Source organism: Pseudorasbora parva, chromosome 19 (assembly GCF_024679245.1).
Source record: "Pseudorasbora parva isolate DD20220531a chromosome 19, ASM2467924v1, whole genome shotgun sequence".
NCBI classification, from domain to species: Eukaryota; Metazoa; Chordata; class Actinopteri; order Cypriniformes; family Gobionidae; genus Pseudorasbora; species Pseudorasbora parva.
Genome location: NC_090190.1, coordinates 30,871,205 through 30,889,142, shown reverse-complemented (window position 1 = coordinate 30,889,142; position 17,938 = coordinate 30,871,205). Strand labels below are relative to the sequence as shown.

Here is a 17,938-nt window from a genome sequence, read left to right as displayed (position 1 = left end):
CGCGGGGTTTTTGGGGAATCTGCGCACTTTTTTGGTGACATTGTTATGTGCACATCACCTGTTCAGCGCATCCTACAAGCCAGCGCTTTGATGGGCGTAGCCTGTTGCTTTCGCTCTCTCCCTCTCTCTCTCTCACGCGCTTCCGGTAGAATTGTCCGTAAGGCCCATACAAGGAAATTCCGCCCCCATTAACGTCAAAGGGGACGCATGATCTCGAAAAACTTGCCGAAACCATAGACTGTAAAAAAATATGGACGTAGTGTCCGTGACGTCACCCATCGGATTCTGATAAGCCGTTCTGAAGCTTAAAGTAGGGGCGAGCTGGGCGTTGCCATCTTGTGAGCGAGTCAACGCGTGTCACTCCCGGATAACAGAAAATGGGCAAAAAGGCGGGATGTGCGCGGAGCTGAGGTGACGCAATAACTATAGACGGCGGATAAATGGCTATCCACTTGTAACCACGCCCTTAATTATGCAGAACCTTAAGGCTTTATATAACGGAAACGAATGAGTTATAAAAAAATTCACCCCCCTCAGAGTTGTCATGAAGATCAAAATTAGCCTTATAAGCCAAAACCACAATTTGTACCAGGCTGTAAACATGTTTTTTTCTGCTTTAAAGTTGAGAATTTTAACATGGGGCTCAATGAGATTCTGCTCCCTTCTGGAGCCTGCCTCTAGTGGCCAGTTAAGGAATTACAGTTTACATTACTTCCGTATTGGCTTCAAGATCGCGGGAGGTTGCCGCTTGGCCGAAACTTATGACTAACCGGAAGTAGTATTTTTGACAAAGAAATACTCCCATCAAACGTCCACCTTAACTTTTGGAACTTTGTCTATGTTTAGTATGGGATTCCAAGTCTTTAACAGTGTAAAAAGATCAGTATGCATGAAATAGCATTTCACCCCCCCTTTAATAAATTTTAATAAATTCTATTCTCAAAAAGCGGGTTATAGTTAAGGGGTTAAGATTATTTTCATTTTATTTAGTGTTTTGAATTTAGAGTTCAATTAGAGTTTGTTCTCAAATGTATTACTTTCAGCGGAATCAAACAATTTCTTAATAAGATATGTCACCAATGCATATGATGCAATTCACAAATACATAAAGATGAAGTGCAGCGTCTCAACAGTATGGTTTGTTCTGAGGTAGTTTAAATCATGCTGATGATTTGATTGCAATTTATGTCATTCTTGCTACTGACATGCTGGGTTAAGAAATTACTCGTTATGAAATGTGCCAGTTGCGCTATAATTACAGTTAACATACTGCAATTATCTCTACTTGGGGACTGTTTGTATTCTCTCAAAGGTACTACACAGGGGGCATTTTACCTTTGGGAAATAAGTGAAAACTGAGATGGATCTCTCTTAATGCTTGTGTGAAGCTCCATGGCAACCAAAGGCCAATTGCTGCCCAATTCTTTGGAAAAATAGCTAGCTTATATAGAGTGTAATTGGTTATTATTAAGTTCATTGTAATCCTTTTCAAATTGCTGCCTTTGAAGTTCAAGAACATGCAGACTTGGATGCATGACACTTATTAGTTTTATTTGTTAAAAGTTTCATTGGCTGAACTCTCATTTGTTTTAAAGATTTTTGGCAAGACGTTGATTCTATAAGCCCTTGAATTAAAAAGTGGGACGATGGTGGGTCGTTGTGGTACACAAAAGATGTTACTTCACATTAGGGGTTGAATTTATGTTAACCTTGGATTTGCTGCAATGTTAGCTAGCTTAGTACTTTATTAGATTTAATCATGTGAACTGATAACCAGAAAGTTGACATTCATAGCCTTTGCTGAATGATCCATTAATGTTCTTACCTTACTGTAATTGCATGTATTTCTTTTTGGATTGTTCACCCCTGTGGCCCTCCAAAATACATACACAGATTAATCATGCTTACAAAACGTTTTCACACGTGGCTCGTCTGGAGTGATTGTTACAGAACCTGGCACATTTTCGTAGTTTGGTTTGTTTAGGCATATACAGTCATGCTCAAAATAATACATATGGCAGAACCAGCAAAATGTTAATTATTTCAACAAAATGAGAGGATCCTACAAAATGCATGTTATTTTTTTTTAGTACTGGCTTGAATAAGATATTTAACATAAAAGATGTTTACATATAGTTCACAAGACTAAAAAAAATGCTTAATTTATTAAAATGACCTCATTCAAAAGTTTACATACCCTTGGATTCTCAATACTGTGTGTCGTTACCTGCATGATCCACGGCCACGGCTGTTTTTGTTTTGTTTTGTGATGGTTGTTCATGAGTCCTTTGTTTGTCCTGAGCAACTTCCCCATGCACTTCACAAAGATCCTCCAGGTCCTGCAAATTATTCTGTTTTCCAGCATCCAGCATTTAATAGTTGTGATTGAGTCCTTCAATTGTCCTGGATCTCAAAATCAATCATTGCTGGAGAGGGTTCAAATATGCAAAAGATGATGGAAACATTGGGCAGTTAAACAAAAAAAAAAAGCTGTGGATCTTCCAGGTAATCTTTTTAATGTGGTAATTTGTATAAATTCAGTTTTTTTTTTTGTCTTGTGGACTATATGTAAACATCTTTTATGTAAAATATTTTATTAAAGAATAAAAAATAACATGCGTTTTGTACGATCCCTCTTATTTTGTTAAAAATAGTTGACCGCTAGGAGCATAAATAGGTGCACTTGGACTAATAAACTTGCATGTGACGTGTATTAACAAATTTTGGTTAGTTTAGAATTTTTTTCTTGTGAAAGCAAACTGAACCGAGAAGAAATTGCATCACTGTAACAATTTTAGGTCTGAAAATGCCCTTAGACTTCTGTTTCTTATGGTTTAGAGAATGTCTAGGTGTGCTTTTTATAGACGGCATAATTGACAGGTCTCCATCAAATAATTTTCCCAGGACACAGCTTTGGGCAAACCTCGTGAGATGTTCCGTTTTGAATTGGACCCAAGCTTGTGTGAGGGGGAGCAGTTGTGTTCTTCCCTGAGCCTGACCTCTGCGACTTGGGCCGCACTCTCCGATGGAACCGGAAAGTTGACTCTTTTGCGCACCAGCAAGAGGGGAGAAAGTTCACATCTTAAATGGGAGGTGAGGGAAAATTGACCAGTATTTTTACATTTCTCATTCATCAAATTATTCATTTTTAAAGACACAGTATGTAAGATTTTAAGATTCAAATATCCAAAAACCACTAGAACTGTTATATATTTTGTTGTTTCCAACAATAATGAAATCCAGAGAAATCAGCTATTTTAACCAGCGTTATGCACCCTGTCCTTGCGACGCCTGTCAATGCCGCCATATCCGAGCTACCCTTAAAGGGTTACTTCAGCGATTAGCATATGGCCTCCTATCAGTAGAAACCCTGGAGTATATTCAAATGATCGTGCTCCATCCCTTTCATATCCACCTGAGATGAGAGATTTATGCATTTTATTTCTGGAAAAATTACTCCGATGACAGAAATATCGTCAATTTGCGTTATCGGTAAAATTTTGGGCCAAAAGCTAAAGACTACAGCCAGTAGAGGAAGCTATTTCCGCATGTTTTCCACCCACGCATGGAGGGTGGGTTCGCACTCACAGCTCAGCTCGCAGCTGCAGGCATTCATGTAAACGGAGCGACCGGCAGAGCAATGTAAGTGTTATAACTTCTCAAGTTAATTCCGATTAAAAGTTAAGCTTCCAAAGGCATAAACTGAAAACGCTCAGCTCTCACCAGTCACAGTGATTCAGTAGCGGTGGCTTTGGGAGTGGCCTCACAGGGCAGTGAAGCATTCTGGGAATTGTTGTCTTTCATCCCCTTGAGACAAAAATACATTTTCTGTCTTTTAGTATAGAAAGGACCAAATTAAAAAATAATTTCACTACATTAATCACCCAGTTTAAATAAAGATTTATCTTCCCAGAGCTGAAGTACCGTTTAATTTCCGTAGAATCCATTGAAACACCAAAGACTCTTTAATATAGTATGTTTTATTAGACAGGTGAGCAACTGTTTGGATATACATTTATCAACAGAAAATGAATCGTTATTCACCGCACAGCGGTTAGTCTTATTGTTACAATCAAAATTGTTACAATTTGTCAAGTAGCTAAGATTGCATAATCAGAGAGAGCTTTCTCCATCATACAATGTATTTTAAAATTAATTGCATGTCATTTAGTGATATTTAATGATATTTGAATATTGATCTAGATTACTGCAAAGCGCAACAAGTCTCTCATACCAGCTACCAAGTGAATGCACAGAGTAATGTTATAACATAACTTTTAATACACTCAAATGTTTTTAGTATGTTTTGTTTTTACCATGTAAAACAGTGCTGCATTACCACACACACACAACGAAAATAGAGGAAGAGGCCGACTGCAGTATAAGCATAATAAAAGCTCCGAGACCGGTGTTTTGCGCAGGTCTCTCTCTCATCTCATAGCATTCGCTCCCATTGCTCTCGGTGCACCCTTCTTCATGCCACCGTAACATTAATAAAATGTTAAAGGTTTAGTTCACCCAAAAATAAAATGTATGTCATTAATGACTCACCCTAATGTTGTTCCACACCCGTAAGACCTCCGTTCATCTTCGGAACACAGTTTAAGATATTTTATATTTAGTCCGAGAGCGTATGGAAGTGTATGCACACTATACTGTCTATGTCCAGAAAGGGAATAAAAACATCATCAAAGTAGTCCATATGTGACATCAGTTAGTCAATTAGAATCTCTTGAAGCATCGAAAATACTTTTTGGTCCAAAAATAACAAAAACTACGACTTTATTCAGCATTGTCTTCTCTTCCGCGTTTGTTTTCAAACCTCAAATAAAGATTCAAGCGGTTATGCGGATTGATTCATGATTCGGATCACGTGTCAAACTGCTGAAATCATGTGACATTGGCAATCCGAATCATGAATCAATCCGCTGATTCATAATCGTTTGAATCTTTATTTGAGGTTTGAAAACAAACGCGGAAGAGAAGACAATGCTGAATAAAGTCGTATAAAGTAGTAGAATAAAGTAGTTTTTGTTATTTTTGGACAAATGTATTTTCGATGCTTCAAGAGATTCTAATTAACTAACTGATGTCACATATGGACTAATTTGATGATGTTTTTATTCCCTTTCTGGATGTGGACATTATGGTGTGCATACACTTCCATACGCCTTTGGACTAAATGTAAAATGTCTTAAACTGTGTTCTGAAGATGAACGGAGGTCTTATGGGAGTGGAACAACATTAGGGTGAGTCATTAATGACAGAAATTTCATTTTTGGGGGAATTAACCCTTTAAATGTCCATTGGATACCTTTCCAACGAGGTTGAAGACGACACCGCCTATGAATCTACGCTCATCAGATTTAGACGGTTTAAATTATCTGTTATTTTCCTATGACATTTTCCTCATTTACATTTTGCATGTATGCTGTTTTTTATTCAGCCGGTGTTCAGTGAGCATTTGGGAGAGCCGTTCATCATTGTTCACAGCCTGGCTCATGTGCGCTCTCATGTTCATACCATTGAAGTGCTGCTTCTGAGAGTCCAAAAAGATCTGTCAGATACCAAAGGAAGCGGTTTCTCAATCTCACTGGAGTGGATCACTGTGGACAATTCTGTTGGGCAGGACGAGAGTAAGTGTCTCCCTGTTGTTCAGTTCAAATGATTTCAGCTCTTATTTATAAACAGGAACTGCACTAAAAAGCATTGTAATGCTGTTTTGAAATTTCTTGCTTTTTACAGCTGTACATTACTATCAGTTAGTTTAAATTTAAAGCATTTTCACTCTATATAGGGACAGAAATAAACACTACCATTCAAAGGTCTGGGGTTGGTAAGGTAATTCTCTTATACTCGCCTAGGAGCTTATATATAAATTATGTAATAGACGTCGTATTCCTATAGGTAGACGTGATCAACTGACAGTCAGCTGATGCAAGCTTGACTAACGGGACCTACCAGAACTGACGCTACACTGGATTAATATTGTGAAATATTACAATTTAAAATAACTATTTTCTATTTTAATATATTTATACAATTTAGTTTTTCTGATGTAAAGCTGTATTTTCAGCGTCATTACTCCAGTCTTCAGCCCCATGATCCTTCAGAAATCATTCTAATGTGCTGATATTTGGTAACTGAGACATTTATAATTATCAAAAATGAAAACATGTTTTTGTGGAAACCACAATACATTTTTTTTCAGGATTCTGTGATGAATATAAAGTTCAAAATAAATATAGAAATGTAATATAGGTGCATAACAGTGGCATGCGGCCATAACAAGTCATAACTGAAACTACTTTCATTGTGTTTAATTTTCTCCATAGGAAAAGTTATTTTTTAATGAAAACACATAACTGTTAAAGACAGACCTACTGTAAGCAGACCTGTAACTATCTGCGGCGGTTAATCATAGTCTGAGTCATCAATTTCCATTATTTCAACTTATTTTTTAAAAGGATAATTATATTTTTATTACACTTATATTTATTGTAATGATATTTTTTATATTCTGTTTATAATAGGCTACTAATATGTATTGTATATTATAGCCTACTTATTTTTAATTCTTAATCTCTCTCTCTTACACTCTTACACTCCTTGCTATCTTTTGGGATTTCGGCCTGGATTTGGCCTACTCAAATTGAAAAGCCTCCCATACACACATACAGAAAAATTCTTTCTCATAAACAGGGTTCGTACGGGTGCTTGAAATCCTTGAAAGTGCTTGAATTTTGATGTTGTGTTTTCAAGGTTTGAAAAGTGCTTGAATTTTGGATAAGGTGCTTAAAAATGCTTGAAATTGTAACTATTTCTTTTACAACAAATACCTATCTGACTAAATAGTTCGTTTATTAAATTTAGAAATAAAATGTTGGAGAGCCTAAAATGAAACCTGCTGTGCTCGCGATCTGCCTCCGTGTGACTCCGCCCCCATGTTGTCGTTTCATTGAACGTTGGCTGAAAGATGCTAAATACGAATTTTGGATCAAACTGGCACAAACCCCACGAAGTACCTCCTGTAAAGTTTGCAAAAATACATGCAGCTTTTCACTATGGGCGAGTCTGCTCTTTCGAGTCACATGAAAGGTAGGCTAAGTCATAGACTTTCAAGTAAGCTAACTAAAGTAGTTTAACGTTACTGTAGCCTACACATTAGCGCCTATTTGTTTAACTTGCGCTATTAACTGCTAGCTAGGAATTCGCATTAGTGACAGAGTATATGTATAATGTGATAATGTAAGATTAGCATGTCCGTTATGACATGTTCATTTGTGGAATAGGCAGTGAACGTAGCCACAAATTTAAACCTACAAACAGCTCAGTGCATAAAAATTGTGTCAGATGATCATACAAGTAACCATGGGCGTAGATTACGCGGGGGACGTGTCCCCCTCACTTTTAATAAAATGTATTTTCGTCCCCCGCACTTTTACTGGGTCTCACCGATGCTAGTCGACCCGCTCCGAGCGGGATCCGAACCGGCGTTACCTGCGCGGGGGCGGGCAAGTTAACAGGGACGCTAAAAACAGCTTTCTTTAATCTGGGTTGATTGGGCGCTTCTTGAGGTCACGGGCAAGTGTATACATAGAAACCAATGTGAATACATCAAGATTTAAATTCAGAGACAAAAAATAATCTATGCATGACCTGCTGTCATTTTATTCGTATCTAAATATGAGGAGGCGCTCTCTCACGGAAAGTCCAAAAGCGGATTCGTAATATCCAGTCACGCTGGAGCTGCAGCTGAAGGAAAACAATCGTTATGATGATGAAACGTGACGACGACAATCAGACGATTGCGAAAATATATATGCTTTATGTGTGTTTTTCAAGCCATCTCAATGTAGGCTATTGATGACAATAAAGTAGGCTATCATATGAATAATGCAGCTTTTAATGTTTAGTATCTTCTGCTCACCAAGGCTGCATTTATGTAATCAAAAATAGTTCAAACAGTATTATTTTGAAATATTATTACAAATTAAAACAGCTTTTTTCCTATGTGAATATATAGTAATTTATTCCTGTGATCAAAGCTGAATTTATCATTACTCCAGTCTTCAGTGTGACATGATCCTTCACTAATCATTCTCATATCAGGATTTAATAATCAAGAAACATTTATGATTATTATCTGTGCTGAAAACAGTTGTGCTGCTTAAAAATGTTGTGGAAACCATGATAGCCTACATGTTATTTTTCAGGTTTCTTTAATGAATAGAAAGTTCAAAGGATAGCATTTATTTGCATTCATTAAAAATTATCATCTTTTGTAATATTAAAAATATCACTTGTGATCAATTTAATGCATGTCTGATCAACAAAAGTATTAATTTCTCACTTTTTTAATTTTACCACAAATGTTTAGATGGTTTCATCAAAAATTAAGCATCACCATGAGCAGCACAACTGATAATAATCATAAATGTGTGTTGATCATCAGACCCTCATCTGAGAATGATTAGTGAAGGATCATGAGACACTGAAGACTGGAGTAATGATGATAAATTCAGCTTTGATCACAGGAATAAATCACACTTTACTATATATTCACACAGAGAACAGCTGGTTTACATTAGAATATATATATATATATTTTTACATTGAATAAAATCTATGGAGAGTTAATGCACAAGTGTTTGTAGGCTAGTATATAAACCAATTATAAAATTGGCACAAAAAATAGGAGAATAATATTATAGATATTAATTAGTGGTTATTGTTCAGCAGTGTATTTGATATCTTGCCCAATTAAAAGCAAGAGATGCAATAAATTATATTGGTCCAAAAAAAAAAAAAAAATTCTGTCCCACTCACTTCTGAAAAGATGGCTTTGCCCCTGCAAGTAACTTAGTGCTGTCAAAAATATTGATGTATTTTTCGATCGGTCTGAATTTAGCACGGGATTAGACACATAATTCTACAAATTCCTGCAGATTTTGCGCTCATATCTGAAGTGGGCACATACCGTTATAAAGCCGACCTCTGACATACAAGTAAATAAAATAAAAAATAGCTCCTTTTCCCAGCTAATTAATGGTCAAATACACACAAAAAATGTTACACTGTTCATCTGGGTGTGTATTAACCTAAATACAGCCGTAAACGATTCAGAAGAATGAGTAACAGGAACAGTGTTTTGATTCCACACTCACGTCAGGTCTTAAAGGGGCAGCAGTTATTCAAACTACAAAAAGACAAAAGATTACCTGCTGCTCTTTACTGATCATATAAAGTGATCTCTTCAGAAGAAATACTTGATTGCCTAGACTTTTAATAGACATACACACACAAATTTTTTTTAATTAAAAATAGAAAAGGTCAATGAGGTACATGTGATTGACTGTCTACCTCAAAGACGAATGTTTTCATTTTTAAAATGTTCAATAAATGAATTGAAAGTTAAGTGAACCCGTCGAGTGATTTTGTTTAGGGTAATTGTTTTTACAGTTACCCCAAAGGCAGGTTAGATAGTAAGCAAAATCTACTTAGACAGTGATACATTTAAAAGAAATAAAACTTGTGATTTGGTTAAATATCTGATCCTGCTGCTTTACGAAACACGATTTTGGCTGTTTATAGCATTATTATCTTTTTAATGTGATGATAAAGTGTACTAAATAATAATTTTGACAATGTATTGGTATGTAATTTACAGTGGTGTTAGGTGCTGGAAAAATCATTAAAATTGACCTTGAAAGTGCTTGAAAAGTGCTTGAATTTGACCTTTGAAAAGGTGTACGAACCCTGCATAAATTATTTATTGAAAGTGTGTAACTCAGGCCCTGTGTGCTCTAGGAACCTGCAGACAGTTTGGGCTATTTCCACTAAATTACAAAAAATAGTGGAAAAAAGAAGTTTGTCTGTGTCATGTTGTATGCCAGATTTATTCAAATGGGTCTGAAGGGATGACCCCCCTTTTCCCCCCTCCCCCGACCCTGCTAACCCCCTCCCACCACCATATACAGTGATATAAATGCAATATTCCAATGTCATTAAATTAATTATACATGCTGGAAACATCCCAAACTGTCTGCAGGGTCCTAGAGCACACAGGGCCTGAGTTGACTTTGAACCTAGACCATTGTATGTGTGTATAGGAAGCTTTTTAATTTGGGTAGGCCAAATCCAGGCGGAAATGGCACCAGAGTAATTTAGTGTAAATACATTACTTGTTGTAAAACAAATGCCAAAGTGATGCATATCTCCATAAAGTAGAGACTCTAAGCTTTCAAATGGTACCACATATGACATCATAGCTCCTCCACAGACATTTAAAATGGAAAGTATATAAATGACAATGTCATTCCCGTCCCTGTACAGGGTCCTCTGAGTTGTTGTTTTTTCAAAGAAAATTCCATTTTGTAAAATATTTTAGGAAACGTTTAGCTGTGTTGCTTGCTATGTATAATGAGAGTAAGTTACTATGCTAACATTTTTTAAAACTAATGAAAAAAAAAAAAATTCATGAAGTTCATTGGAGTTGTCCAAGACACTAGGACTTTTGTCACATGAATGCACAAATTTTTTTTTACTGGATTCGAGGAATTTTGTGGTTGAAACTTAACAAATCCTTCCATCACAGGTCAATTTGACCCAATTTGATATATAGTCGCAAAGACACCCAATGCAAGATATTTTGTGCTGAATTATAAGGGTTATGTGATTTAAATAACTATTTATGTATTATTTATTTATTAAAATCTGAAGGCAAATTAAAAAAAAAAAAAAAACTCCCAAAAAATTGCATTAAAAATAGAAAAAATATTATCAAAATTAAATAAAATTGCTTTGTGGGCAAATAAATAATTAAGTATAATTTTAGAGCTTCGGATGCGAGGGAAGGGTTTTTAAAAAAAATGTAATATTTTAATTAAAGATATAGAAGTAAAATTTAAAAAGAAGGAAAAACTATAGAATGTATAAAAATACAGCTACTAAAGTGCTTTCTTTCTCACAGGTGAGGAGAGGAAATATGGTATGAGGAAGAGGAGGGTGATGAAGGGCAAGGCTGTCCCACACTATGCTGCAGTGGAGCCTCAGGGTAAAGGAGTCGTAGTAGCCTCAGAGAAGCCATTCACTTTTACTGAGGTGGACGGGCTTCCGCTAGAAGAACCACCTGCTGAGAATATGGAGGTGGCAAACTCAGGTGAGAACTGCCAGGAAAACGGGTCATATTGGAATAAACTACATTTGGATAGACAAAACAATATCCCTTGGGCTTTTGTGTGTGTGTGTGGTTTTGCTGCTGATTTGAAATAGTCCCAGGACCTTCTATCTAGAAGGTACAATTTCACCACTGCTCTAGGTTGCACTTTGACAGAATTCTGAAAGCCTGCAAGAAAAGACGTTTGAAGTAGTCACCAATCAATCTAGAAACTCTCAAGTGCTGCAGTCTCAAGGAAGCACACTTTCATAGAATCATGAATCAGAGGCTTGCTGTATCCATAGAAACATCAGAACGAATCATTCGAATAGAATTCCTCAAATAGACTATGATGAGGACAGGAGACGATCATGCGCCTCTGTGCTGCAGTGGTCATCATTTGGGTTAATTTTTGCATTTTGGAAAGAAAGTTTATGCAAAGTAGGCCGGTTTGTTTTATGTGAATATAGGGGAGCTGCATGACATGTAGAAAAAAATGCATGAACAAAATACCTTTTTAATTTCTTTTCAATGTGACAGAACAAGGTTTAATTAATAGCTGCAATATCATATACTGAATCCTGCCAAGCAGTTCTAGTTTATTTATATATTCTGTGGTGAAATTGGTCTGGCATATTGAATAAACTAGTACCTCATTTTCATGAGCATTTGACATTTTCTTTGTCAGAGAGTGCTAATTGCAAATATTGCTTCATTAGTGGTGTTCGGACGTGGACGGTAGAGTCCCTTTTGGTCAAATGTTTGTTTATTTCCTCATTTAAATTAGTTTTTGTGTGTTAGAGTTCTTCCTTTCTAAATCACCAGAAGCTTATACAACAAAAATTCAAAACATATTGACAGGAAATGATTATCTTAATAAATGTATTATCTAATGTCCTCTTTCGGTCATTTCCTGTTTTCCCCTCTAATACCTGTATTAGTCATCTGAACCTGGGAGAGAGGGAACTTTTAAAAGGCCATTTGTTTCCTGTGAACCCTTTGAGCTTTTTTTTTCTGTGACAAAGAAGTGATCTTGCATCATCCTCTTCCTCTTTCTCTCATTTTAAGAGGCTGAGAGTTCTGAGAGACTCCATAGGTAGGTGGATAAAATGGAGGTGCATTAGCTTGTTTCAGAAAGAGTGGTCGGCCTTGTATGCCACAAAAGGCTATTAATGGTCACACGCACACCAGATATTGATATTCTGTTGATGGCGTGTTGATTTCAGGGTAAATGAACAAGCCAAAGCTTGTACGGTGAACACTGTCATCAGAGGGTTTGGGGAATCAATGTGGTGTGAATTAGGAGTCTTTATGGACAATACAAAATCGATAACATTTTAGCTAATATCAATAATTATGTAAATCTCGCACGCTCACACAAACACAGGTTAAAACACTTTTTTTTCAAAGCAGTAAATGTGCAGCACAGCACTTAAAGGGATAGTTATGAGACCCAGTAGTGCACAATACAACGAAATTTAAAACGAAAACATATCGAAATCAAGCCACAACACGACGGAAATGCTCCCGACCACTAGGGGGCTCTCGGAGTGTGGTAAAGTTAGTTTTCCTTAAAATTGTTCTATAGATTTACCAAAGATATACAAAGATATAAACACTACGATCAGTTTAAAGGTCTCATTCTTCGCGTGTTTTTGAAGCTTTGATTATGTTTACAGTGTGCAATATAACATAGTACATCAAGCTTCTATTTCAAAAGAGCAAAATCCTTTTTTTCCATGATATGTCACCTTTAAACACACAGTCGGAGTGATATATCAATGTCATGGAACATCTTTGCCCTTCTCTTCATTATCCTGTTTTGCTCAGCAAGATTCTGGTTGAGGCGCAAGTTGACTAGACCTGCAACAAAAGAAGATAATGAGCATACTGCTCTCTGTCCTCATTGCACTCTAAAGCAGCATTATGGCTTGAGAAAATTGTTCCAATTTCAGTAATAAGGTTTTGCCAGCACAGCTAAGACTGTGGGTGAGACTCCGACCTTTATTTTCTCATCCACCTCACTTTTAACCTTCAGTTTCTGATTAAGAGATCAACTACCATAAACTTTTGTGCGGAATTCAGTAAAAAAATAATTTGAGCCTGCTTCTAGCGCTGTGTATTAGCACTTGCTGTATCCATCTTTTTATCATCCGATTCACTAGTTAAAATGTGATACAAGTCCAAAAATCTGTGATGAATGCAAATACCATGGACTCCATTAGACCGCTGAAGGTGTGCTGTGGTATCTGGCACCAAGATGTGAGCTGCAGATCCTTTTAGTCCTGTAAGTTGTGAGGCGGGGCCTTGGATCAGACTTGTTTGTGCAGCACATCCCACAGATGCTCGATTGCATTGAGATCTAAGTCAACACCTCAAGTTTGTTGTGCTTCTCAAACCATTCCTGAGCCATTTTTGCTTTGTGGCAGGGCGCATTATCCTGCCGAAAGAGGCCACAGCCACCAGGGAATACCATTTCCAGGAAAGGGTGTACATGGTCTGCAACAACGCTTAAGTATGTGTTAAGGAATGTTGGAAAAAATTCCCAATTTACCCAAGGAACATATTGCCCAAAACATCACACTGCCTCTGCCAGCTTGTCTTCTTCCCATAATGCATCCTGGTGCCATGTGTTCTCCAGGTAAGCATGGCACAAGCACTCTGCCATCCACGTGATGTAAAAGGAAATGTGATTCATCAGACCAGGTCATCATCTTCCATTGCTCCATGGTCCACTTCTGATGCTCACGTGCCCACTTTTGAAGCTTTCGGTGGTGGACAGGGGTCAGCATGGGCACCCTGACTTGTCTGCGGCTATGCAGCCTCATACACAACAAACTGTGATGTACTGTGTATTCTGACACTTTTCTATCAGTACCAGCATTAACTTCTTGAGCAATTTGAGCTACCAATGCGTCTGTTTGATCAGACCACACTGTCCAACCTTTGTGCATATATGAGCCTATGCCGCTCATGATCCTGTCAACGGTTCACAACTGTTCCTTTCTTGGACTACTTTTTGATAGATACTGACCACTGCAGACCACTGTAGACATCAGTGCCAGCCGAACTTAGCCCCGCCCACAACATTTTTAGATCGGGCATTTCGGTCTGGCCTTGCTCCATAGAGGAGTAATTATCCCCGAACAGAAACTGTTCGGACCAATGAAATCATCAGGGCGGGCTTTAGACGATGACGGACAGATGATCAACAGAAACGTAATCATGCACGTCATCAAAGGGGCTTGGATTATATTTTTTCGAATCCTAAACGGAGAGCTTGTTTGTATATGCATTCACCTTCACAATTTCTCTCAAATGATGATTATGTTGGGTAAGTACTCTGTGTATCATTAATTATTTTTATTTTTTTACCATACCGGCCAAGATCGTGTATTCCAGCCTGATTCCAGCGCGCATGCAGACAGGGTTGCCAAGTTTTTACAACAAAACCCGCCAACTACTAGCTCTAAACAATAGCTTCTCGGGGGTTCTCCGGGGGGAAAATGGCGTTTGGGGGGTAAAATGTGTGTTATTTTGGCAAGTTTGCCTGATAAAATTCGCACTCATTGGTCTATAGATCACATAATAGTCGCTTCAACCCGCGGACATAGAAAACAACCCGCGGGAAAAATAACGCAGACTTGGCAACACAGTGCAGTTGAGCTCTGTTGACATTTGACAATGGGTCGCTTCGTTGCTCTGATTGGTTGTAGGTCTATCCAATTGATGGCTTTCCTGGTTCGGTTGAAACACGCCTCATAATCACAGCCCAATTGAGCAGTTTCAGACTCATATTCTGACTAGAATTGAGTATGACCACATCAGGCTAGCAAGAGCTGCAGTTTTTGAGATGCTCTGACCCAGTTGTCTAGCCATAACTATTTGGTCCTTATCAAACTCGCTAAAATCCTTACGCTAACCCATTTTTCTAACTCTGGTCCATTTCATTTTGCGTTGTTAGTACTACATATACATATAATATAATACTACAACTTGTTAGTGAATTAATCCTTTACTTTGTAAAATATGTAAGGTTCTTAAATACAGTAAATGCAATGAAGATACATAAACACTTATGAGATACATAAACACTTATAATATGTTAACAGTTTTGGGTCAGTAAATATTTTTTTATGTTTTTGAAAGAATTCTCTCATGCTCACCAAGGCTGCATTTATTTGATTAAAAATTCAGTAAAACGCTAATATTGTGAAGTATTATTATTATTTAAAATAAATTAAATTTATATTTATAAAATATTATTGCATTATTATTACATTTCAACATCTATTTTCAGTTTATTCATATGATGGCAAAGCTGAATTTTCAACAGCCATTAGTGCCAAATGGTCCTTCAGTAATCATTCTAATATGCAGATTTAGTGCTTATTAAAAAGTATTTATTATTATTATTATTATTATCATCATTGTTATCATTGTTATCAATGTTGAAAACCATTTTTGTGGAAACCATGTTTCTTTTTTTCAGGATTATTTTATGAATAGAAGTAAAACATTTATTTGAGATCAAAATATTTTGTAGCATTATTATCATTACTCTCATTTTAAAATGTAATTTACTTTATATTGACACAAAGCCAAAGGTTTGCCACATTGCCCTGAGAATTGCCCTAAAATTTCAATGCAAACGGAGATATTGTCTTTCAAAGTTATGGCAGTTTATTGCCTACAAAAATGGCCAGTTTCGACTACAACAAGCTTCTTCCCGGGTTAGTGACATCATAAACCCTTGCTAGTCACTGCTGATGTGACTTGTGCCCGTAATGGTAAGGGCCGTGGCGTTTCCAGACAACCGGTGCTTGGCACTTCAGCCAATAAAAATACATCAAACTACATTTGACCATCTAACCAATCTAAGACCATTGCGTTTTTCGAACGGATGGGATTCATAGAAGCAGGAAGCAGACGAGCCGCTCAAAGGACAGTGGAGACAGCGGTGTGGAATAAAGGTCAAATATAAGAAAAATACGGCGTTTAAAAAAAGAAAAAGAAGTATTAAGACATGTTATACTGTGCCCCATAAACACAACCAAGCTTTAAAAAACACACACAACCACCCTTTAAAAAACAGTATGTAGAAAAATGTTTTTTTAAAGGGCACAGAGATTTCTGACTTCCATTACTAAATAAAGCCACACATTTACACAGGATGTCATGCATATGCTGGTTTGCCATCTTTTGCTGTAGTGTCACAGTGGCCTAGAAGTCTCAGAACTCGTCATACTTTGTATTACGCACATAGTACACTGAATAATGTTATGGAAGGAATAGACAATGGAATTGAACAGACAAGGCTACATAACAAAATACAGCTTGGCCTCATTATTTTAACAGCTGTTGTTTTATTACTTATAGAGTTGTTTAAGATGTACTCAAATCTTTGCCAGGAGCGTTTCTTACCTGTTTTAAAAATCACGTGAAAGTCTACCAGATATCTCAACAATTGAATTATGCATTCATCTGTAAAAATCTGCTTTGAATCAGGTATCACTTCTTCCATTGTTCCTATCACAGATCCCATCTACTTCTGGCAGCAAACGGAAGAGGATGTGACTGTTTGTGTGCGTTTACCTAAAGGCACCACCAAAGATGACATCCGCTTCAAGCTCACTGTTGATTGTCTACGTGTTGGAGTAGGAGATTATGCACCACTGCTGAATGGGCAGCTGTTTGCTCCTGTAGATCCTGAGGCCAGCACTTGGATCATTAAAGATGATAAGAGGTAAAAGGGTGTTTATAATATTTTAAAGTCCAAAGAGTAGTCTTTATGACTGTGTATTTTGTATGACTTCTAAAGCCATACAAAAGTTTTTGTGTGAGGATCAGACAGGAATAACTTAACAAAATAACAAAATAATCTATTGTAGATCTCAAATCTCATTTCCAAAATAATGTTATAAAGCCAGCTAGGCTTTTGTTGAAATTGCAAAAAGTGATTGTTTTGGAAGTATCTGTAATAAAAAAAAATCAGTAATGCTTTGCAATTAAACTTTTGTGAAGATTTTTTTGTTGTTGTGATAATACAAAGTGTATTATAAAGTAACTTGAATAGTTCACCAAAAAATTCTGTCATTATTCAATCACCCACGTCGTTCCATGATTCATCTTCAAAACTCAAATGAAGATATTTTAATGAAATCTGAGAGATTTCTGTGCCTCCATTGACAGTCCATGCAACCACCATTTTGTAGCTTTAAAAAGTTCATAAAGAGATTGTGAAACGTATTCATATGAATTGAGTGGTTTAGTCCAAATCTTCTAAAGAGACACGATTACTTTATATGATGAACAAATTTAATTTAATTATGGTTAAACTAATTAATTTTTACATTTTTAATTTAATTTAAATTAAACAATTTTTTTTATATAGTTTCACTATATGGAAAAGAGCAGCCTGGACATACTGCTAAACATTTTCCTTTGTTGCACTGGGGAAAAAAAGTGTTCGGCATGAATAATGATGAAGAAAATTTTGTTGAAAGTTGCACTCAACAGTTTTCTCATGTGGCCAACTTAAAAAACGTTAGTAAAGCTTATGAAGTTGCACATTATGTTTCGACAAAGTCTAAATATATTATGGATCTGCACAAGAGGATTTTGGCAAATGCTTAGCTAAAGCAACGCATATGGAGAACAACCGCCCACATTGTTGTATGTTTATGAGAGGTGTGAGTTGTCACTGTGCCTCCGTTCACATTCATCACATGTATCAGGATTTGAAAGGTTTTACGAACTAGTCATTTCTCAAAAAACATG

At 36.7% G+C, this 17,938-nt stretch overlaps 1 protein-coding gene across 1 annotated transcript in view; it reads left to right on the top strand.

Annotated features, from left to right (window-relative positions):
• Positions 1-17,938, top strand: part of nudcd1 (NudC domain containing 1) — a 53,922-nt gene that overhangs the window by 21,696 nt on the left and 14,288 nt on the right. Inside the window, exons 3-6 of the mRNA XM_067425329.1 lie at positions 2,905-3,093; positions 5,447-5,636; positions 10,973-11,161; positions 16,697-16,904. Of these exons, the coding sequence (XP_067281430.1) occupies positions 2,905-3,093; positions 5,447-5,636; positions 10,973-11,161; positions 16,697-16,904 (776 nt within the window). The remainder of the gene's footprint in view (positions 1-2,904; positions 3,094-5,446; positions 5,637-10,972; positions 11,162-16,696; positions 16,905-17,938) is intronic.